The 22,576-nt window shown below is 43.8% G+C and overlaps 1 protein-coding gene across 2 annotated transcripts; it reads left to right on the top strand.

Moving 5' to 3' along the window:
* Nucleotides 1–883: 883 nt before the first annotated feature.
* On the top strand, nt 884–9,164 carry Tmem230 (transmembrane protein 230). Of its 2 annotated transcripts, none has more exons than XM_045156938.1 (4): nt 884–1,077; nt 2,847–2,962; nt 6,871–6,993; nt 8,462–9,164. In XM_045156938.1, the coding sequence occupies exons 2-4, from the start codon at nt 2,864–2,866 to the stop codon at nt 8,600–8,602; spliced, it is 363 nt and encodes a 120-aa protein (XP_045012873.1). In that variant the 5' UTR covers nt 884–1,077; nt 2,847–2,863; the 3' UTR covers nt 8,603–9,164. The 2 variants fall into 2 exon arrangements, with proteins under 2 accessions (XP_045012873.1, XP_045012874.1); XM_045156939.1 differs by lacking the exon at nt 884–1,077 and adding an exon at nt 1,125–1,191.
* The last annotated feature ends 13,412 nt before the right edge of the window (nt 9,165–22,576 follow it).

The following is a 22,576-nucleotide window of genomic DNA, read 5'->3' as shown; positions in this document are numbered from 1 at the left end:
AAATGCTATGGACATTGGGTTCAAGCAAGGCAAGAGACCTTATAGTTCTGAAGGAATTGGATGAAAATTCCTTGGTAACTGCTATGAGGTCGTTTGCACCCCACAGGTTGAAAGTTTCTCCAGGGACTGGAGAGAGGGTTCAGCTGTTCAAGGCCCTTGATTGGAAAGCCCCATGGCCCGGAATTAAATTTCTGTGCCCATGTAAAGCCGAGATGAACAAAGTGTAGCATATATCTGGAGTTCGTTTGTAGTGATAGTAGGCCTCGTGCACACCATACTCTTTTTGCCTCTCTATATAAAACTTCTTCCAGTGTATCTTCTGTTTGGTAAAAGCTGGTTTTTGTTATGGTATAACTGGACCACATTCTAGTTGGAGGTTAGAGCTCCTAATCAGTAGTTAAGTATTCATTACTGTGCCCAGGGGCGGGATAGGTGGCTGCAGAGGTGCCGCAATAATAGTAACGGTTCCACAACGATGGGTTTTACAACTCATTCTATTGATCTTGATGTCACTGTCCCTTAAACATGACTTCAAAACGTCCTTGGTGGGCAGACCTTTTTTACCTGTCCCAGAGCCCCAGAAAAGGCTGCTTTCAGGTCTGGCAATTTTGATGGCCTCCATCTCCGCCTCTCCGAAACTACAGTGCTTCGTTGTAGCCTAGAGGGGCTTAGGCAGGAACTGTAGCGTGAGTTTGCCTGGGACCCGCTGGACGGGGACTCCTACGTTGCGGCCCTTCGGGCCGGGGCACCTTCCGAAACCACGGGCCCGAGACTCGAGGCGCGCCCGGGACGCTGGATGAGACGTTTCCTGTTCCGGTGCGCCTCCGTCCGGCACGGCACTTCCGGCGGCGAGCGGGCGTGGCCCGCAGTTTGGCGGCTGGCTCCGGCGTTGCTATGGCGGCTCATTGAGAGTGGGAAGCCGCGGGCGCGCGCTCCCTCCCGAGGCCTCCGCTAGCCGTTCAGCCGCCCTGGACGGTTGGCCTCGGACCTGAAGCCAGCGTTACTGGTTTTACGCCCAAGTTCGCAGCGGTCCAGATTTCTCTCGGCGGCGACGGCCGGAGGCCGGCGGGAAATAGTGTACGTACCGGCGCTGTGCGCAGCCCGATGAGGCTTCCGGGATGGGATAACGCTCCTCTGCTGGGGGTGAAGGCCCGGGCGGGGCGGAAAAAAGCCGATGGGAAACTTGGGCTGGTAATTTGAAATCAGTCTTGTCAGCTTAGTTTGGGACTTTGCCCCTTCTTTGCCAAGAAAAACCATGCGTCTCCTCCCTCAGGTCCCGCAAGATTTTGTTTTTGTTTTTGCCCGTTGAGTTTGTAAATTAGTGAAGAAGTGTGTAACTTACAAAAAACAAACAAACAAAAAAATCAGCTGAGGTTGAATGTTCTCAAAACAACCGGTTACTGAACTTTTTTAAAAAATAGAATTAGGTAATCATGTCATTGGGATCACAGGACAAGACCTAGTATTTAACACTTGGTCTAACCCTTTCAGAAGAATGTGGATTCGCATTACTCTTTATTTTTTCAATACTCTCCATTGATGACCAGTATGTAATTAACAAAAAGACAGGAGCATTTGGCTTCAACTAACATCAATAACTAATGCTAGTTACTTTAGGTTGATTGTAATAGCTTGTTGATCTTCATAGTTAATTATCATCAAAGCACAGCAGTGTCTGGCACCTAACCAAGAGTAAAATAAATAACTGGCTGTCATTATTATCAAAATGATTATGGTGATGACTTGCAAAATATTATACCAGAGGAAGGTCAGTCTTTGTTTTATTTTGCCTTTGTTGAAAACCATAGTTTTCTCCTTAAAAATAAGCTTCCACATTTCTAATTCAAATACCCTTGTGATTAATATTCTTTGTTTTGCTCTCATAACTGACTTTATGAAGAAAAAAATGATAGCTGGGTGTGGTGGCTCACCTTTAATGCCAGTGGGCAGAGGTAAGAGGATCTCTGTGAGTTCCAGGCTACCCTGAGACTACATGGTGAATTCCAGGTCAGCCTGGACTAGAGAATGAGACTCTACCTCAAAAAACCAAAAAGAAAAAAACGATACAGATTTCAGTTTGTGGCCCAAGGTGCCTCCTTATCACTCTTAGCCTCCCAAGTGGCTGGAATTATAGTCATATGCCAGAACCCAGCTCAAATTTTAAAGTTTTGGTTTCGTTGTTCATTTTTAAACAGAAATAACTATTATTTCCATTACTTCTATTTATGAGTATTTTGAACAACAAAACATTTTTATTCAGGGTTTTTAGGTAGTTACACAATGTGAGACGTGAATTCATTTGTTTCATTTGAAGTCTGTAGCAAGTAGTTTTCCAAGTGTATAAGAGGTTTTGCAGATCATTTGCATTGGGGATGACATCCACCATCAAGGAGAAATAGGTGACATCCTCGTGAATAATTCTGTCCTTTGTCCTCTCTTCCTTCCCTAGCACACAAGAAGTTGGTGCTCCTAAAGAGGGGCAAGGGTGGGCAATTCTATAATGAAGTAATTGAGAAAGTGGACAGAGGTCTCAGTTGTATCTGGATTGGAGCTTTCAGAAGCTCTTACTATTCTCACTGATTTTGGAAAAGCTAAGAGGTTGGGAACATTGGTGGCCAAATAAATGGCTGATTCTTGGTTTTGTTTTGTGGAAACAAGCCAAAATAGATATATAATATATAATGAAGATAATTTCACTGTGTCCAAGGAATATCATGTCTTAAGAGCAGTGAAACGTAAGTACAACATGACATGGCAGCTCAGGACTCCAAAAAATAGCATCTGATATCCTTAGCTATAATGTACTACTATTACCTACAGACAATAACAATCTTTTTTTGTTTTAGACTCTTAACAACGTGTTATGATGCCGTCTCGTACCAACTTGGCTACTGGAATTCCCAGTAGTAAAGTAAAATACTCAAGGCTTTCCAGTACAGATGATGGCTACATTGACCTTCAGGTAAATACAGAAAGAACATGACAAAACTGGCTAGCTGTATTTATGATCAGTTAGCAGAAAGACCTTCCCAGGTGGAGCCTTTTGCTAATTGACCCTGGAAGTTAGAGCAGCAAGAAGTATGAGCATCTCTGAGATTCCTTCAGCCTTAGCTTGGGGAAGGGGAGAACCAGGACAGCTTCAAACAATTGCAATATTGTCTGTTTCCAGTAGTTAGTTATGCCAGAGTCCTATACTTGCAAGTTTTACATAGTTTATCCAGAAAAGAATCCAGTTTTGCTTAGGAGAAGGACTATGTTTGTTTATATTTAGGTGAAGTTCCTCTTTTAAGGGAGAACTGTTTTTTGTTTGTTTATTAGTTTGTTTTTTGGTTTTTAGAGGTAGGGTCTCGCTCTAGCCCAGGCTGACCTGGAATTCACTTGGTAGTCTCAGGGTGGCCTCGAACTCACAGTGATCCTCCTGCCTCTGCCTCCTGAGTACTGGGATTAAAGGTGTGCTCCACTATGCCATGGGAGAAACTAACTTCTAAAGCCAAATGACTCTGAGATACTTCCTTTTCCCTTTATGTGATGCCATGAGATCTAATTTGTTAAAGGTGTTTTGTATGACAAACAGTAAAACAGAACATTTATTAACTTTGTGTTCTGTCCTGGCCATTATTTTTAAAATAACATAGCATCTCCTTTTGCCCACTTCCCCTTAGAATAGAATATTCTAGGTAGACCTGGAGCCAAGGAAGAAGTACCAGGAATTTATCCTTTTAAATATAAATAAACCAATTTTTCTTTAGCCTCACACTTGGAGAAGTGGTAAAATTAGATCTGGAAAGCATGCAGATGGTTAGGTAATATTCAACAATGAGTCAAACCTTAGGGAGTGTGTCTTTGAATCTTAACCTTAAATTGAACTTGCTGGTGAGGTAGTGCTTTAAAAAGCTGATATTGTGTTTCTAAGATTGGTTATATAGTAAGTTAACTTTCAGTGCCAGAGTCTCCCCACCCCCGTTAAATATTATTTACTTATTTGCAAGCAGAGAGAGAGAAAATCAGGGCACTTGGGCCTCTAGTCACTGTAAATGAACTCCAGATGCATGTACCACTTTGTCCATCTGGCTTTATGTGGGTACTGGGGAAATGAACCCTGGTCTTTAGGCTTTGCAGTCATGTGCCTTAACCACTAGGCTATCTCTCCAGCTCCAGAGGTCAACTTCTTTACTTTTCCATCTCATAGTTTAAAGTCCCCATAGGTTAGTATAGCCATCCATTTTCCAGGCACTTAACAAATATATGTAATGTGGACTGGAAATGGCTGAACAGGTAAAGTGCCACTATGAGGACCTGAGTTTGCATCACCAGCACCCATGTAAAATGCATGCATATAATCTCAGTACTGGGGAGGTAGAGACAGAATCCTTGGGACTCATTGTCCTGTCTAGCTGAGTCATTTGTTTGTAGGTTCAGCAAGAGTCTCTGTCTCAAAGAATAAGGTGGAGGGCAATCAAGACAGTTGATCTTGACCCCTGGACTCCACACATATGCATGTGCATCTGCACACATACAAATATTTGTACATACATGCAATTATTCCACACATGCTTGCACAAAAAGTTAAATAAAAAGTACATATATGTGTGATGAGCAAGTGACAATGGTCTCTACTTACTTTCTGTTGTTGTTGCTGCTGCTGTTTTTGAGGCAGAGTCTCTACCTAGACTCAGGCCGACCTGGAATTTGCTCTGTAGCCCAGGCTAGCCTTGAACTCACAGTGATCCCCCTACCTTAGCATACTGAATTCTGGGTAAAGGTGTACATCACCACATCTGGTTTGCCTTAGTTCTAAAGAAAAAGTTGGGCTGGGTATGGTGGCTCACGCCTTTAATCCCAGCACTTGGGAAGCAGAGGTAGGAGGATCACTGTGAGTTTGAGGCCAGCCTGAGACTACATAATGAATTTCAGGTCAGCCTGGGCTAGAGTGAGACCCAAACTCAAAAAACCAAACCAAAACAACAACAAAGTTGGGAGCTGGGGAAGATGGCTCACTTATAAAATCACTTCATAAGTAGGAGTTCCAAAATGCAGATCCCAGCTGACCATGGTGACATGCCTTTAGGCCCAGAATAGGTAGGAGGATCACTGTGAGTGTGAGGCCAGCCAGGAATACAGAATGAGTTTCAGGTCAGCCTGGGCTAGAGTGAGACCCTGTCTCCCCCCTCCCCCCCAAAAAATTCAGTTTCCCACCATCTGCCAATCAGAATGCAAAGATGGGCTCAGTAATTAAATTGTAAGGGCTGGGGAGATGGCTCAGCAGTTAAAGACGCTTGCTGGTAAAACATGCTGGCCCAGGTTCAATTCCTCAGTACCCATATGAAGCCAGATGCACAAAGTGGCATATGCCTCTGTAGTTCATTTGCTAGGAGGCCCTGGCATGCCCATACTCATTCTGTCTCCCTCTCTTCCTCATTTTCTCAAATAATATTTATTTATTCTTTTTTTTGAGGGGTTTTGATATAATTTTAAAAAGTTAAAGTTAATAAAATAGAGAGCAATCAAAGAAGACACCTGATATTACCTCTGGTCTCTAGGCACACACATGCACCAATACATATATGTACATGTACATCACACATGCATACAGCATATGCATGCCAAACTCTTCTTTTTTTTCCTTTTTTGGTTTTTGTTTCCAAGGTAGGGGTCTCACTCTAACTCAGGCTGGCCTTGAACTCATGGCAATCTTCCTACCTCTGCCTCCCAAGTGCTGAGATTAAAGGTGTGTACCACCATGCTAATTAAAAAAAATTTAAAAAACCACTTTTATTTATTTGAGAGAGAGGGGGCCAGATAGAAAATGGGTGTGCCAGGCATTCAGCTACTGCAAACGAACTCCAGACGCATGCACTGGTTTACATGGGTCCTGGGGAATCAAACCTAGGTCCTTTGGCTTTGCAGGCAAGTGCCATAACCACTAAGCAGTTTCTCCAGCTTGCAGCTTTTCTTTCTGTTTTGTTTTTTTCGAAGTAGGGTCTCACTCTAGCCCAGGCTAACCTGGAATTCACTATATTGTCTCAGGGTGGCTTCAAACTCATGGTGATTCTCCTGCTTCTGCCTCCTAAGTGCTAGGATTAAAGGCATGCACCACCATGCCCAGCACCAAATTTTCTTTCTTAATGGATTGATTCTTTTGTTTCTTTATTTTTCGAAGTAGGGTCTCACTCACTCTATCGCAGGCTGACCTGGAATTCATTATGTTGTCCCAGGGTGGCCTCAAACTCACAACGATCCTCCTCCCTCTGCCTTCCAAGTGCTGGAATTAAAGGCATGCACCACCACGGCTTGCTAATGGATTAATTTTTAAAATTCTAACCAGGCATGGTAACTTACATCTTTAATCCTAGCACTCAGGAGGCAGAGGGAGGAGGACAGCCATGTGTTTGAGGCTACCCTGAGACTACATAGTGAATTCCAGGTCAGCCTGGGTTAGAGAGAGACCATACATGAAAAAAAAAGAAGAAAAAAGGTTTTTTGAGTGGTATATGGAATGAGATACCCAGTGCTGCACTGGCTGATAGAGCACCCATTTTGGTTCTTAATTATCCTTCCTGATTTAAAGTGTGTTAGCTGGGCTGGAGAGATGGCTTAGCAGTTAAGGTGCTTGCCTGCAAAGCCTAAGGACCCAGGTTTGGTTCCCCAGTACCCACATAAGCCAGATGTACAAGGTGGCACATGCATCTGGAGTTTGTTTGCAGTGGCTAGAGGCCCTGGTGTGCCCATTCTCTGTCTCTCACAAATAAATAAATAAATAAATAAATAAATAAATAAATAAATAAATAAATAAATAAATAAAATATTTAAAGTGTGTTAGTGTAGTATTTTCTTAATGTTCTGTGTTTTTTGTTTTTGTTTCTCTTCTAGTTTAAGAAAAGCCCTCCTAAGATCCCGTATAAAGCCATTGCACTTGCCACTGTGCTGTTTTTGATTGGCGCCTTTCTCATTATCATAGGCTCTCTCTTGCTGTCAGGATATATTAGCAAAGGGGTAAGCTAATATGCATGTATGTTATGAGATCTTTAAAATGTAAGCTAGAGCTCTATTATTTTGTTATCTGATAATATATGTTTTCCTTTAAACAACAAGTATCTCTCATACTTTGTATAAGCAAAGGTAGACAAGCAGACAGGTAAACTTGGCTCCAGTATTAAAGTTTGGAACAGCATGGCTGTGCTTGGCTCAGGATTCCTGATGGGCAAGGGGCTGTAGCAAGAGTAGTATGCTGTCATTGTAGGCTTGCAGCAATGTAGAATATTGGTCATTGGACAGAAGCAGTGAGTTGAATACAAATGAGGCCACTGAGTTTTAAAACTCAGTTCCTGCTGGGCATGGTGGCACACATCTTTAATCCCAGCACTTGGAGGCAGAGGTAGGTGGATGTCTATGATTTTGAGACAACCCTGAGACTACATAGTGAATTCCAGATCAGCCTGGCTAGAGAGTGAGAGAGACCTTGCCTCGGGGGGAAAAAAAAAATCAGTTCCTTCTTAAATTAGTTTGCTCAGTTTTTGTTGAGCTTTAAACTGATAACTTCAGAAACCTAAAGTCATGTTCTTTCTTTTGGTTATGCCCATAGATAATGTTATCTTAAGTTATCCTGAACTGATTCTTGTAACTTATACTAGGAAAAAGTAGTTTATTGTGGTATTCTATACAATTACAAAAAGTGAACACCAGACTGTCCAATAGTTTGGAGGTAGGGGGTAGGGAGCATTAAGTAAAATGGGGTATACTCCATTGTTGCATACCATGGCAATTTAAATATATGAAGAGGGTTTTTGTTGTTGTTGTTTTTGGTTTTTTGAGGTAGGGTCTCACTCTAGCCCAGGCTAACCTGGAACTCACCATGTAGTGTCAGGGTGGCCTCAATCTCACAGCAATCCTCCTGTCTGTGCCTCCTGAGTGCTGGGATTAAAGGTGTACACTGCTATGCCTGGCTCTGTATGATGAGTTTTAAATGATATTGGCAAATGCAAGTCAAAGAGACAGGACACAAGTGTGGAATGTTTACAACTCCATCTTCAAAACAGGAACATAAGGAAAATAAGCCAAATATCTACGGATAAAAACGGATAGTTTTCGCTGGGCAAGGTGGTGTCGCATGCCTTTAATCCCAGCACTCAGGAGGCAGAGGTAGGAGGATCGCCATGAGAATGAGGCCACCCTGAGACTACAAGGTGAGTTCCAGGTCAGCCTGGGCTAGAGCGAGATCCTACCTTGAAAAACCAATTAAAAAAGAAAAGCCGGGCGTGGTGGTGCACGCCTTTAATCCCAGCACTTGGGAGGCAGAGGTAGGAGGATCACTATGAGTTCAAGGCTACCCTGAGATTACATAGTGAGTTCCAGGTCAGCCTGGGCTGGAGTGAGACTCTACCTTGAAAAAACAAACAAACAAACAAACAAAAACAAAAATGTATATAATTGACACTAATGTTTTTCCTTCTTCTGCCACCAGGGGGCAGACCGTGCTGTTCCTGTCCTCATCATTGGCATTTTGGTGTTCCTGCCAGGATTTTACCATTTGCGCATTGCCTATTATGCATCCAAAGGCTATCGGGGTTACTCCTATGATGACATTCCAGACTTTGATGACTAACAGTCACCTCAGCCCTGGGGAAGAGTCCCAGTGCGCCCAGACTTAATACATCAAGAAGGAACTATGGCTAAGGGCTGAGGAATTCTACATTTTACAGATATTAGCAAAGCAATGGCTAGATTTTGTTGGTTCATCCCCAAAATGCTGATTGTTACAGTTAGCTAATTAGGATGTACTCTGTTTTCCACCTCCTGGTCCTGGCAATGCTTGACAGATTTTTGCATGTGAGTATTGTGCAGGAATCGTGAAGTCATTGTCTGGGGAGCAGGAGTTATTCTGCAGTGGAGAGTGCTACCCTCTTTAGAGGCAAACATTTCTTTTAAGTAGCCTTCATTGCTACTTTTTTGTAGCCAATGAAAGAAGGCAGTATTGCTAAAGTTATTTTTGAAATGTATACATATCCTTTATGCATCTCTACCTTCATGTTCTGATAAAAGCAGGTTTGGGGCTGGAGAGATGGCTTAGCAGTTAAGGTACTTGCCTGCAAAGACAAAGGAACCAGGTTCGATTCTCCAGTACCCATGTAAGCCAGATGCATAAGGTGACACATACATCTGGACTTGTTTGCAGCAGCTGAAGGCCCTGGCATGCCCATTCTCTCTCTTATCTGCCTGCCCCTCCCTCCCATCCTCCCTCCTTCTTTCCCTCCCTTCCTCTTCCCCCTCTCTCAAATAAATAGAACAGGTTTATCTGTGGAGATTATATATGTATGTGTGTGTGTGTGTGTGTGTGTATTTTTGTGCAGGATCTCACAATAGCCCAGACTGACCTTGAACTTACTCTGTAGCCCATGCTGGCCTCAAACTTAATGGTGATCCTCTTACCTTAGCATTCCTGAGCTGAGATTAAAGGTGTGCACCACCACACTGGCTTTACTTGCTTTCTTATTGAACCGACAGTATGTTTTCAACATGTAAAGCACTTTCTCCACTTGTCTGGTAGGTTGTCCATCATATAATTCAGGTCATTTTGTCTGTTGTAGATAAGGGATTCTGTGTACCATAACTTTGAGAACTGCACTTTGACTGATTTTTAGTGAAAAATATAGGTAAGTGGTTATCACTTAAGAGTTTATAACCCTACTGCTGGCATCCAGTACTGTGATACCATTCTGCTAAAGATTACAAGAGTTGGGCTATATCCCTGGGATTGTATTGCCTTTTTTATTTAAAAAAATTAAAATGACAAGATCCAAATCCTAGATTTAAAATTTGACTTAGCAGGTATATTTCAGAAAACAATGATTTTATCATACTTTTCATTCCAATACCCAGGAGTGCCTCTGTTTTTAGATAACTGATATTATGAGTCAAGATTCTATTTTCTAATCAGTTTTTGAGTTTTGGACTTGGACACCTAGAAGCCTGGGCATGCTATCAGGTGAGATTTGGAAAGCTGTGAATTGGGCAAGTTTAGAGGGGACAATAAGTTGACTTTTGGATGTGTCTAACTAGAATACTTTTTTGTTTTTAACACATGGGAGGGGTGGTTGGCATTGCCTCTTGCCCTTACAAATGAGTACCAGACAGATATTTATTTTAATTACGTGGGTGGTTTGGGAATTGAACCCAGGCCAGTAGGCTTTGCAAGCAAGCACCTTTAGCTACTGAGACATTTCCCCACAAAGCTGTATCTGCTTGACATCCAAGGAGAGCAATGGAAGAGAAATGTGCAGTGCATCGGGTTTAGGATTGGATCTTGGCTAGAGATAGACAGGTTGGAAGCCATGGGGCTGGATAAGATCACCAGTGGAGTGAGTGTATGTGGACAAGGAAACAAGGTTTTTTTTTCCCCCTCAATTTTTGTTAACATTTTCCATGATTATAAAAAGTATCCCATGGTAATACCCTCCCCTCCTCCCCACTTTCCCCTTTGAAAATCCATTCTCCATCATATCCCCTCCCCATCTCAATCAATCTCTCTTTTATTTTTATGTCATGGTCTTTTCCTCCTCTTATGATGGTCTTGTGTAGGTAGTGTCAGGCACTATGAGGTCATGGATATCCAGGCTGTTTTATGTCTGGAGGGAGCACGTTGTAAGGAATCCTACCCTTTGGCTCTTACATTCTTTCCGCCACCTCTTCTGCATTAGACCCTGAGCCTTGGAGGTATGATTGAGATGTTACTCAGTACTCCAGTCACTTCTTTCCAGCACTATGATACCTTCTGAGTCATCCCAAAGTCACTGCCATCAGAAAGGAAGATTCTCTACCCAAAGTGCGAGTAGCATTAATATAAGGGTATAAATATTAAGAGAAGTGCTTACTCGGCAATTTGATAAGCATAGTATATACATTTTTCCAGACATCAGCAGATGTTACACCCCTAGGACTCATGAATACCCCTGTTTTAAATTTTCAGTATCAGGGATATGTTTCCCCCCATGGAGTGGGCCTCCAGTCCAATTGGAGGGCAGTTGGTTTCCACCATGACAGCCGTGCCACTATCACACCCTTTGGCTCATTTGGGCTGGCTGGCCAATCGTAAGGCTTGCAGTGTTCACTGTTGAGTATCTTCACTGGTGGTATCTCTTTCTTCCATTGAACTACATGTAGAATGGCTTCTTCCAGCTTTCTGTCAGCTGCTCTACATGGAGGAGATTATCAGCTCAGTTCCAGCAGGATTTCTCAGTGTTCTTGCAGCCCAAGTATGTGGAGTCCACAGCAATAGGGTCTTACCATCTATTCCTGGTGGGCAACCATTTGGGGGCATCAGGGACCTCCCTGGCCAACAACTCGCTGGAGGTATCCCATCCCTGGCACTGAAAATTGTCTAAAAATGATCTATGGCACCTGAGTGTTCCATTGTCTGAAACTGGAGGATTCCATATGATTTATTTGCATCTTCTCAGACAAGACACTTCTTGAGGACAGTGACTAGACGAGCCTCGTAGTCTGAGTGGATGTGGAAGTAGGAAGAGGAGCCTGAGGCCTACAGTGCTCTAAAGTTCTTGGTCCATGACAATGACAATATAAGGTGACATGTAGTACATACAGCTTTGTGTTGGGCATTACTTGCAAAACTCAGACCAGTTAGTTCAGCCGATCCAAGGAGTTTGGCCCTTTTCATCAAGGTAATGATGCTACTAGTAAAAAAAATGTTACAAGGATATAAAATGAAAAGTTAACATTTACCCCTCCCTGTTCACCTCTCAAGGTTGCCCAGTTAAGTTCATTGTATTACTTTCCAGAAATGTTCTGAACATATAAACATACATTAAAAAAAAAACAACAAACTGGGCATGGTGGTGTATGCCTTTAATCTCACCACTAGGGAGAGGCAGAGATAGGATTGTTGTGAGTTTATGGTCAGCGTAGAAATACAGGAGTTCCAGGTCAGCCTGAGCTAGAGTGAGACCCTGCCGGGGGGGGGGGGGGATTGGGAGATAATTCCGCAGTTAAAGGTGCTTGCTTTCATAGCCTACTAGCCTGGGTTCAATTCCTCAAAGTGGCACATGCATCTGGAGTACATCAGCAGTGAGAGGCTTCGGTGTGATGATATTCTTCCTGCTTGCTAATAAAATTTAAAAACAGCAACATGGATCTTTGTGTGTTTCTATTTTATTTTATTTATTTTGTTTTTATTTATGTTATTTATTTTTGAGAGAGAGAATGGGCATGCCAGGGCCTCTAGTCGCTGCAAACAAACTCCAGATGCATGCACCACCTTGTGCATCTGCCTTATGTGGGACCTGGAGCATTGAACGTGGGCTTTGGAGGCAAGCATCTGCTTAGCCATCTCTCCTGCCCTTTTTGTTTTAAAGTGGGGCTTCACTCTGATGACCTGAAACTCATTCTGTAGCCCAGGTTGGCCATTTGTATTTCAGCCTCACAAGTGCTGGGATTAAAGGTGTGGGCTGTAGTGGGCTCAGAAGTACCTTTCGTTAAACCAAAATCAGACTCCTAGCTTGTAACTTGTATGCATTTTTATAATTGTATCTAAATCTCCATAATGATGGTCAACATTTCAAGACCTTGTGCAAAGTACTAACACTGCATATTCTATATAATTTTTAGTCCTTGGGAAAATCCTTTGTTAAGAAAGATTACTAGGTAATAGGTGGGTTTTTAAACACTAAGCCTAAATTAATGCCCTTAGGGACCTGGCACGTAAAAACGTGGAGGAGGGCTATGGGCAGTAGGAGTAGGGGATCAAAGCCAATTATCAGATGGAACTTTCCCCTTTTAAACTGTTGGGCCAAATGGGTGGTGTAAATACTCTTCTCTGTTTTCCAGTAGTGATTTCCAGGGCTAAAATTCAACCCCATTACCCAGCTGTTGTGCTTGTGATGGAGATTTCAGAGAATCTGGAGATTGCTTCACATGGTCAGCACCTCAGACAGGAGATGACCACTTCCATCAGGATCACTAAGTTCTGGGACACAGGTAAAGATGCAGTTCACCATAGCCCCTAGTACTTAGCTACTTTCATACGCAATGTGTCAGTTACTTTCTAATTGCTGTGAACAAATCTGAAAAAAGGGTAGAATTTATTTTGGCTTACATTTCCAGAGAGTAGAGTACTTCATAGTGGGGAAGGCAGACAAGAGCTGAAACAGTTCCTCACAATCTATAGATAGGAAGCAGAAGGCAGACAGGAAGTGGGGCCAGGCCACAAAACCTTAAGGCCGCCTCCAGTGATCTATTTCCTCTAACAAAGCACCACCTCCTAAAGGGTCCACCTTCCCAAACAGCACCACTGACTGGGGACCAGGTGTTCAAACACAGGAGCCTATGAGGCATTTTACAGTCGAGCCACAATACCCAACCTGCGAAATTTCCTGAAACAACTGCTTGTAGGTGCTTGGGTTTGTCAAGTGAAGAGCCAAACCCTGGGGGCACTCTGTCTGCAGTATCTGCAGGTGGGCTGCCTCCATTTGATCCAGACTCACATGGCCTTCCACCAGCCAGTCAACTGCTCTTCAAACAGTTGGCACTACCTGGTGAGGTAATCACCCCACTTGGCACCCTCTTCTGCTCCACCAAGTGGGTCTATAATCCATACCCAGCAGTTGGCATAGAAAAGCATCCTTTTGGTCTATGAAAAAGGAGCCTAGTAAAAGGACAATAAAGGGCTGGGAAATGGCTCAGTGGTTAAGGGAACTTGTTTGCAAAGTCTGACAGCCTGGGTTCTATTCCCCAGGACCCACATAAAGCCAGGTATACAGAGTAGCACATGTATCTGGAGTTTATTTACAGTGGCAGGAGACCCTGGTGCACCCACACTATCTGTATCCATCTCTTTCCCTCAAGTAAATAAAAAAAATTTGTTTTCAAAGTAGGGTCTCACTCAAGCCCAGGCCAACCTGGAATTAACTCTGTAGTCTTAAGGTGGCCTTCAACTCATGGCAATCCCCATACCTCTGCCTCCTGAGTGCTGGGACTAAAGACATGTGCCACTATGCCTGGCTAAATAAAAAATTCAAAACACAATAAGAATGTGACCTTTGTTGTCCCTGAAGGGTCACTTCTTAGGTCACTGCCCTTAACCTCATCAACTCTTGAGACTTCTCACCCCAGTGGTGACAGTGGTGACACATGACATGGTGTCATGTGTGGGTAGGAGGAGCAGACTCATTAGCTATGAGGTTCATTTATTTACTTATGAGAGAGAAAGAGGCAGATTGAAAGGGGGTACCAGAATCTGGAGAGATGCCTAAGCCATTAAGCACTTGCCTGTGAAGCCTAAGGACCCCAGTTCAAGGTTTGAGTCCCCAGGACTCATGTAAACCAGATATACAAGGTGGTGCATGCATCTGGAGTTTGTTTGTAGTGGCTGGAGGCCCTGGAGTGCCCATTCTCTCCCTCTCTCTCTCTCTCTCTCTCTCTCTCTCTCTCTCTCTCTCTCTCTCTCTCTCTCTCCCTCTTTCTCTCACTGTCTGTTGCTCTCAAATAAATAAAAATAAACAAGAAAGGGGATTCCAGGGCCTCCAGCCACCGCAAACAATCCCCACATGCATATGCCACCTTGTGCATCTGGCTTACATGGGTCCTGGTGAATTAACTACTAAGTCATCTATCCAGCCCAGTTGTGAGGTATTGAACAAATTACCTTTGGAGCCTCAGTTGCTCTATCAAGTGGTGATAAACCAGTTTCTACCTTACGGGGAAGCTGGGAGGATTCTGTGAAGTGATTCTGGAGTGGCTTCTGTACAAAGCTGCCACATCAGTGCTCAGTAAATGAAGCTGCTACTGGAGAGCAAAGGTCACCCCTTCTGGGCTGGAGAGATGGTTTAGCTGTTAAGGTGCTTTCCTGCAAAGCTAAAGGACCTTGGTTCAATTCTCCAGGGCCCACATAAGCCAGATGCCCAAGGTAGCACATGTGTCTGGAGTTCGTTTGCAGTGACTAGAGGCCCTGGCATGCCCATTCTCTTTTTCTCTCTGCCCCCTTCTGTCTTTCAAATAAATAAAATATTTGAAAAGCCTGACAGTCCAGGTTTGATTCCCCAGGACCCACATAAAGCCCAATGCACAAAGTTGCACATGCACCTGGAGTTTGTTTGCAGCAGGAGGCCCTGGCATGCCCATACTCACTCTATCAAATAAAGACACTCTCTCTCTCTCTGTCTCTCTCTCTCTCTGTCTCTCTGTGTGTGTGTATTTGTTGTTTTGTTTTTCGAGGTAGGGTCTCACTCTAGCTCAGGCTGACCCGGAATTCACTATGTAATCTCAGGGTGGCCTCGAACTCATGTGATCCTCCTACCTCTGCCTCCTGAGTGCTGTGATTAAAGGTGTGTGCCACCACACCCAGCCATAATACATATTTTTAAGATCACTCATTTTACTTCAGGGATAGGGCCTGGTGTGGGACAGAGAGAGCCCACCTGCCACCCCTCCCTTCCAGAGGAACCTACTGTTCATGGCTCCCTTTCCAAATGGAACTATAGGAGAGTGTGAGGAGGCCCTTTGGCCAGCAAGTAGCTTACCTGGGCATCTGTGTGTATGCCAGTACTCAGAAAGGCAGGTGATGGACAGGGCCTTGCTGAGAAGCCTGGAAGATGAGGTGGAACATCAGCAGACAGCTGAGCATGCCATTTCCACCGTGTTGCTGTTCTGCAGTTTCCATCCACAGGAAAGGGCAAGAAAGTCATCTGTCCAAAGTCATATCAGACTGGCAGTAAGAAAAAAAAAAACCTCAGTTTGCTGGGATTGTGGTTTCACTGTCTAGGAAACCAGAGGAGGCAAGTACAGGGTCTGTAAAATTTCAGTATGGGCAAACTGGACTTCTACTTATCTACCAAACCCTGGGTCACTGAACATGAAACTAGAGAGTACATTGGAAGCAAAATATCTCTCTAGTAAAACAACTCAATTTAAACATTAACCAAAAAGGTACACCACAGAACTTTGAAGTCAGCTGTATCATGACACAAGTCAGTCCTTTACATGTCTTAACCATTATCAGTCACAGTATTAATCTAACCTTGCTTTTTATCTCCTGACTGTGATCTAGAATGGCATAGTAATTCACCTTGACTTACATCTAAGTTTATCCAGGAATATTTTGAGCACCTAATGTGGACATAGCACTTAGCTAGGAATCAGAAAGGAAGCATTTATGGCTGGGCATGGCAGCTCTCACCTGCTATCAGTACTTGAGACGCTAGGTAGGACTATCAGAAGTTTAAGGCCAGTCTTGGTGGCATAGCAAGTTTGAAGCCATTTTGGGCTACATGAGTCACCATCTCAAACCACCATATCCAAAACAAACCCCCACAAACAAAGGAATCCAGTACACTCATTCTCCAGAGGTTTGGCTAGCTGGACAAATACAAAGATTTATGTTAATAAATGAATAACCTGGGCACACCCTCCTGTTGCTGTGTCCCACCTTATGTTGGCCAGGGGGTGATGTCCACCCTCTGCTCATGCCATCATTTTCCCCTGCCATCGTGGAGCTTCCCCTCGAGCCTGTAAGCCAAAATAAATCTCTTTTTCCCAGAAGCTGCTCTTGGTTAGGTGATTTCTACCAGCAATGCAACCCGGACTGCAACAGTAAAGTGGTACCGAGGAGTGGGATTGCTGCTAGACACCTGACTGTGTGGCTTTGGCCTTTTGGAGTTGATTTTCAAGAGGAATGTGGAAGGAGTTGAAACCTTGGCCTAAGAGATGCCTTGCAGTGCTGTAAGTACAGCTTGATGGACTATTCTGGTCAGAGCTGAAAGACCTGAAGGCAGTAAGAACTATGGACTGTGAGGTTTGGCTTATGAGGGTGAGAAAGAGCTTTGCTTGGACTGGGCTAGCAGTTTGTGTGAGAAGCTTGCTCTTGTGCCCATGTCCTGAGAAGTCGTGCAGGGTTGCTTTGCGTAGAAATGAACTGGTGTGTGCAGAGGGATATGGCACAGAAAGAAAAATCTTTGGGTGAACTGTTGCCCGTTCAGCTGAAACTGAGAAATGACAACCTTTGAGACTGGGCTAAGTGACCTGTGCTGGGGCAACAAGAAGAATGTAGACTCTTTTGAAGGGGCCTGAGTGCTCAAGGAGTGTCCTGTTCTTCAAAGCCTGCTTTATTCCCCGCTGGATTAACAAATTGGCACCTACCTGGTATCATGGAGTATAGGAAATGCTGGAAAGAGGGTGATTGAGTTTGCAACATGGTCTTGTGTTTTGGAAATGGCCATGGGCAGTGTGAAGCAGGTTTGCTGGTTGCCTGCATAGAGACCCCATGGGGTCATGAGGATGAACCGTGGCTTGCAGTGGAGGAGACCCAGTGGAGATGCTGGGACCATGAGATGGCTGCCGAGGAGCTGCCGGCCCAGATGAAATTTTCCAGGACCGGAGTAGCCTAGCTGGAGGGGCGGAATTGGAATGCCAGAGACTCGTTGCTGGTTAGAATTGTCAGACTTGAAGATTTGTCACTGGCTAGCGGTGCTGTACTTGAAGCTACAGAGTTTGATGTTTGCCCTGGTTGTTTTAAATCTTGTATTGGTTGAATGTTTCTTTGCTATGCCCAATGCCATCTTTTGCAGTGTGAATATTTATTCTGTGCCATTATGGGTTTTTTGAGGTTATATTTTGGTATTATGGCTCAGTTAAAAGATCTTGGACTATGGGGATGTATGAACATCATTGGAATTGATAAAAACTATGGGGACTTTTAAAGTCAGACTAAATGCATTGTATTTTACATCATGTATGGATATCAGTTTATGGGGGCCAGGGGCAGAATGTGGTGGTTTGATGCAGGTGTCCCCCATAAACTTAGGTGTTCTGAATGCTAGGTTCCCAGCTGATGGATATTTGGGAATTAATGCCTCCTGGAGGGAGTGTATTGTTGGGGGCGGGCTTATGGGCTTTATAGCCAGTTTCCCCATGCCAGTGTTTGGCACACCCTCCTGTTGCTGTGTCCCACCTTATCACCTTACCTTAGAGGGTGATGTCCACCCTCTGCTCATGCCATCATTTTCCCCTGGCATCGTGGAGCTTCCCCTTGAGCCTGTAAGCCAAAATAAATCTCTTTTTCACAGAAAAAAAATAATATAAAAAATAAAAAAAAATAAATGAATAACCTAAAAGTACTGATTAGAAGATGGGCGTGGTGGCACACGCCTTGAAACCCAACACTCAGGAGGCTGAGGAGAGAGGGTCACTGAATTTGAGGTCAGCCTGGGACTACAGAGTGAGTTCCAGGTTATCCTGGACTAGTGTGAGATTGCTTCAAAAACGGATGGGGCTGCAGAGATGACTTAGTGGTTAAGATGCTTGTCTGCAAAGCCCAAGGACCCAGTTCAATTCCCCAGTAAGCCAGATGCACAAGGTGATGCATACATCTGGAGTTCATTTGCAGTGGCTAGAGCCCCTGGTGCACCCATTCTCTTATCTGCCCTTTTTCTCTCTCCCTCCCTCTCTCAAATAAATAAATATGTTTTTAAAAGGGCTGGAGAAATGGGTCAGTGGTTAATGTACTTGCTGTAAAGCCTAATGACCTGAGTTCAGTTCTCCAGCATCCATGTAAAGCCAGATACACAAAGTGGCATCTGGAGTTTGTTTGCAACAGCTTGAGGCCCTGGTGTGTCCATTTTGTCTGTCACTCTCCCTCTCTATCTTTTTTTATTCTGTGTATTATTGTTTTTGTTTTTGTTTGGTTTGGGTTTTGATCTTTTGAGGTAGGGTTTCACTCTACCCGGGCTGACTTGGAATTTATTATATAGTCCCAGGTTGACCTCAAATTCATGGCAATCCTCCTACCTTTGCCTCCTGAGTATACCACTATGCCTGGCACATATAGTTTTTGTAATCACCATGTCATCTCTCCAGCCCACATAAAGTTTTTTAAGTTCCACAAGTTTCATCCTGAAAGTAATCTACAACCCTTTCTCCCTCTGAGAGGCACCCAGCTCTTCCAACTGAATCTCAGTGTTATGTTCCATCTATTCACCAGAAATATTTGTATATCTTTTAAAAATATTTACTTATTTGAGAGAGAGAAACAGGCAGTAGGGAATAGGCACACCAGGGCCTCTAGGCACTGAAAATGAACTTAAGATGCATGTGCCACCTTGTGCATCTGGCTTTCATGGGTCCTGGGGAATTGAACCTGGTCCTTAGGCTTCACAGGCAAGCACCTTAACCACTAAGTCATCTCTCCAGCCCTTTCCACCTGAGATGTTTGTATTGCCATGATTCATGATATTTCAGTGTTAGACTTTTCAATTTATGCTATCTGATGGAAGATGGGCCCTTTTCCACACTTCAATCCCTCAACTTTGTCCATATCATTGTCATTTGGGTTGGATCAGTATTGCTGCTAACATTACTTAGACTGGATGTACCTTATTCCACAGCTAAGCCAGGGCTTAAGGCCTTTTCTTCTGACACCATCTTTAGTTTTCCTGTGAATTAACAATCCTGCTTCATTATTATCTATGTGTCTATCACTATTTATACCCAAATTGATTCTATCTATATCTCTTCACTTCCATTTCATCTTTTTTGTGATTGCTGTTGTTTTGAGACAGGATCACACTGTGTAGCCCAAGCTGACCTGGAGCTCACTGTAGCACAGGCCTACCCCAACCTCATGACAGTCCTACTTTCACCCTCCCAAATTCTGGGATTACTGGCTTCTATGCCTGGCTCATCCACCTCACCATGTGTGTGTGTGTGTGGAAGGAGAGGGAGAATGTAGGTATATGCATGCCATAGTATACTACAGTGAGCATGTGGAGGTCAGGACAACCTTGAGTGTCAGTCCTTGCCTTCCACCTTGTTTGTGACAAGATCTCTCATTCACCAGGCTATCTGGGCCACAAGTCTCATGTCTCTGCCTCCTATCTCACTGTAGGTATGTTGAGATCACAGATGTTTGCACTGTATATCCAACTTTACATGAGCTTTGAGAAGCCAAATGGCTACTCATACTTGCATAGCAATCTCTTATATCCTCAATGCCTTCATATTTTAAATTTAATTTTATTATTTTATTTATTTGGGGTTTCAAGGTAGGGTCTCGCTCTAGCCAAGGCTGACTGGAATTCACTATGTAGTCTCAGGGTGGCCTTGAACTCATGGTGATCCTCCCACCTCTGCCTTCTGAGTTGGGATTAAAGACATATGTCACCACATCAGACCCTTCATCTTTTCTAAATGTGTGTCTGTGTGTGTGTGCAGGTAGAAGCCAGAGGACAACTGTGAGTGTCATCTCCAGGAACACCATCCACCCCTTTTGAGACAATATCTCCTTGGCCTGTCACTCATCAATTAGATCAGATTGAATGGCCAGTGAGCCCCAGGGTTCTCCTGTCTGCACTTCCTTACCATGTCTGGCATTTGTCTTGAGTTCTGGGGATCAAACTTAGGCGCTTATGCTTGCAAGGCAATCACTTTACCAACTGAGCCCCAATTTCATCTTGAAGAATTCCTTTTATAATGGAACCTGCCATTCTGTCCTCTGGCTTTACCATATGATAACCATGGAGATTTCTAGATGCCACTTTGATTTGTGACTCTTTTTAATGTCATTTTGCTTTCTGGCAAGCACCTTAACTGTTGAGCCATCTCTCTAGCCCCCATTTTGCTCTCTGGATGCTTGTAACATTATTTTCAGTGTTCTGAAATTTCAGTGATGTGTCTTCTTGACTTATTTTTATCCAGCACCCACTATTCACTGTGATGGACCCTCTGTATCCCTTCAGTTTGGAAGCTCATGTCCTGTAGTGGTAGGGAACTTCCTGAAATCAATTTCTTTGATAGTTTCCTTCATATATGCCTTTCTAATTCCTATTTCTGGAATTGCTACTGCTGCTCCTCCTCCTCCTCCTCTTTTTTTAAAAATTATTTTTATATATTTATTTGAGAGTGACAGACAGAGAGAGAGAGAGAAAGAGGCAAAGAGAGAGAGTGAATGGGTGTGCCAGGGCCTCTAACCACTGCAAATGAACTCCAGATGCATGTGCCACCTTATGCATCTGGCTTATGTGGGTCCTGGAGAATTGAGCCTCGAACTGGGATCCTTAGGCTTCATAGGCAAGCACTTAACTGCTAAGCTATCTCTCCAGCCCTGTTTTGTTTTTTTTGAGATAGGGTTTCACTCTAGTCTCGGCTGACTTGGAATTCACTATGTAGTTTCAGGGTGGCCTCAAACACCTGGCAATCCTCCTACTTCTACCTCCCAAGTGCTAGGATTAAAGACGTGCACCACCATGCCTGGCGTTCTTTTGTTTTTTTGAGGTTGGGTCTCAGTCTAGCACAGGCTGACCTGGAATTCAGTATGTAGTCTCAGGGTAGCCTCAAACACAGCAATCCTCCTACCTCTGCCTTCTGTGTGCTGGGATTAAAGGCATGTGCCACCATGCCTGGCTACAGAAATTACACAGAACTATATTTATTTGAGAGGGAGAGAGCACTGCAAATGAACTCCGGATGTGTGCGCCCTCTTGTGCATCTGGCTTACATGGGTCCTGGGGAATTGAATCTGGGTCGTTTGGCAAATGCCTTAACTGCTAATCCATCTCTTTAGCCCATGGAATTGCTTCTTTTGATGTTAGCTTTTTTTTTTTTTCTCTCCTTTCCATATTTTGGTCTTTCCTTACATTTTTTTCTTTTCGATTTTTTGAATGGAAGATCTTTTTAGTTTTGCCTTTCAAATCTTCTGTTATACTCTCTAATGTCCAAGGGTTCCTTCATGTTTTATAACAACCAATTTTTATTTTATGACCATATTTTATTATCTCACATATCAGCATAAGATATTATCAATAGGGCAATCAGAGTGATCCCTTTTAAAAATGTCATGTAACTCTTCTCAAAGTCCTATCCTGATTGCACAGTGGATTCAGAAGCAGCCTGCACCATGCAGTGGCTGCCAGGGCCCACAGGTGTCTGTCTCCCTCCCTCTCTGGCACCATCTGCTCACTGTGTTTGCCCAGCTCCCACAGGCCTTCACCATGTTCCTTGACTTCTGGCCCACTCCCTCCCTATAGCCTTGGTGCACTGTGTCATTCACATGCATACCTTCACATGTTTACACACACATGAACCTAATGGAGGTTGAGGAGATAGCTCAGTCATTAAAGTACTTACCTTGTAAGCATGAGGACCTGAGTTCAATCCCAAGAACTCATGTAAAGAAGCTGGCCATGGAGCTGGAGAGATGGCTTAGTTAAGGCATTTACCTGCAAAGCCAAAGGACCCAGGTTCAATTCCCTAGGACCCACAGAAGCCAGATGCACAAGGCAGCACATGTGTCTGGAGTTTGTTTACAGTGGCTGAAAGCCCTGGTGCGTCCATTCTCTGTCTCTCTCTCTCTCTCTCTCTTTTTTTCTTTTTTGGTCTTTCAAGGTAGGGTCTCACTCTGGCTCAGGCTGACCTGGAATTCACTATGTAGTCTCAGGGTGGCCTCGAACTCATGGTGATTCTCCTACCTCTGCCTCCCGAGTGCTGGGATTAAAGGTGTGCGCCACCACGCCCGGCCATTTATGTCTCTCTCAAATAAATAAATAAATAAATATTTACCTTTAAAAGCTGGGCATGGTGA

The sequence above is a fragment of the Jaculus jaculus genome, chromosome 8 (genome assembly GCF_020740685.1).
Source record: "Jaculus jaculus isolate mJacJac1 chromosome 8, mJacJac1.mat.Y.cur, whole genome shotgun sequence".
NCBI lineage: Eukaryota > Metazoa > Chordata > Mammalia > Rodentia > Dipodidae > Jaculus > Jaculus jaculus.
The sequence above is the reverse complement of the archived record's forward strand: the minus strand, read 5'-3'. Positions and strand labels throughout refer to the sequence as shown.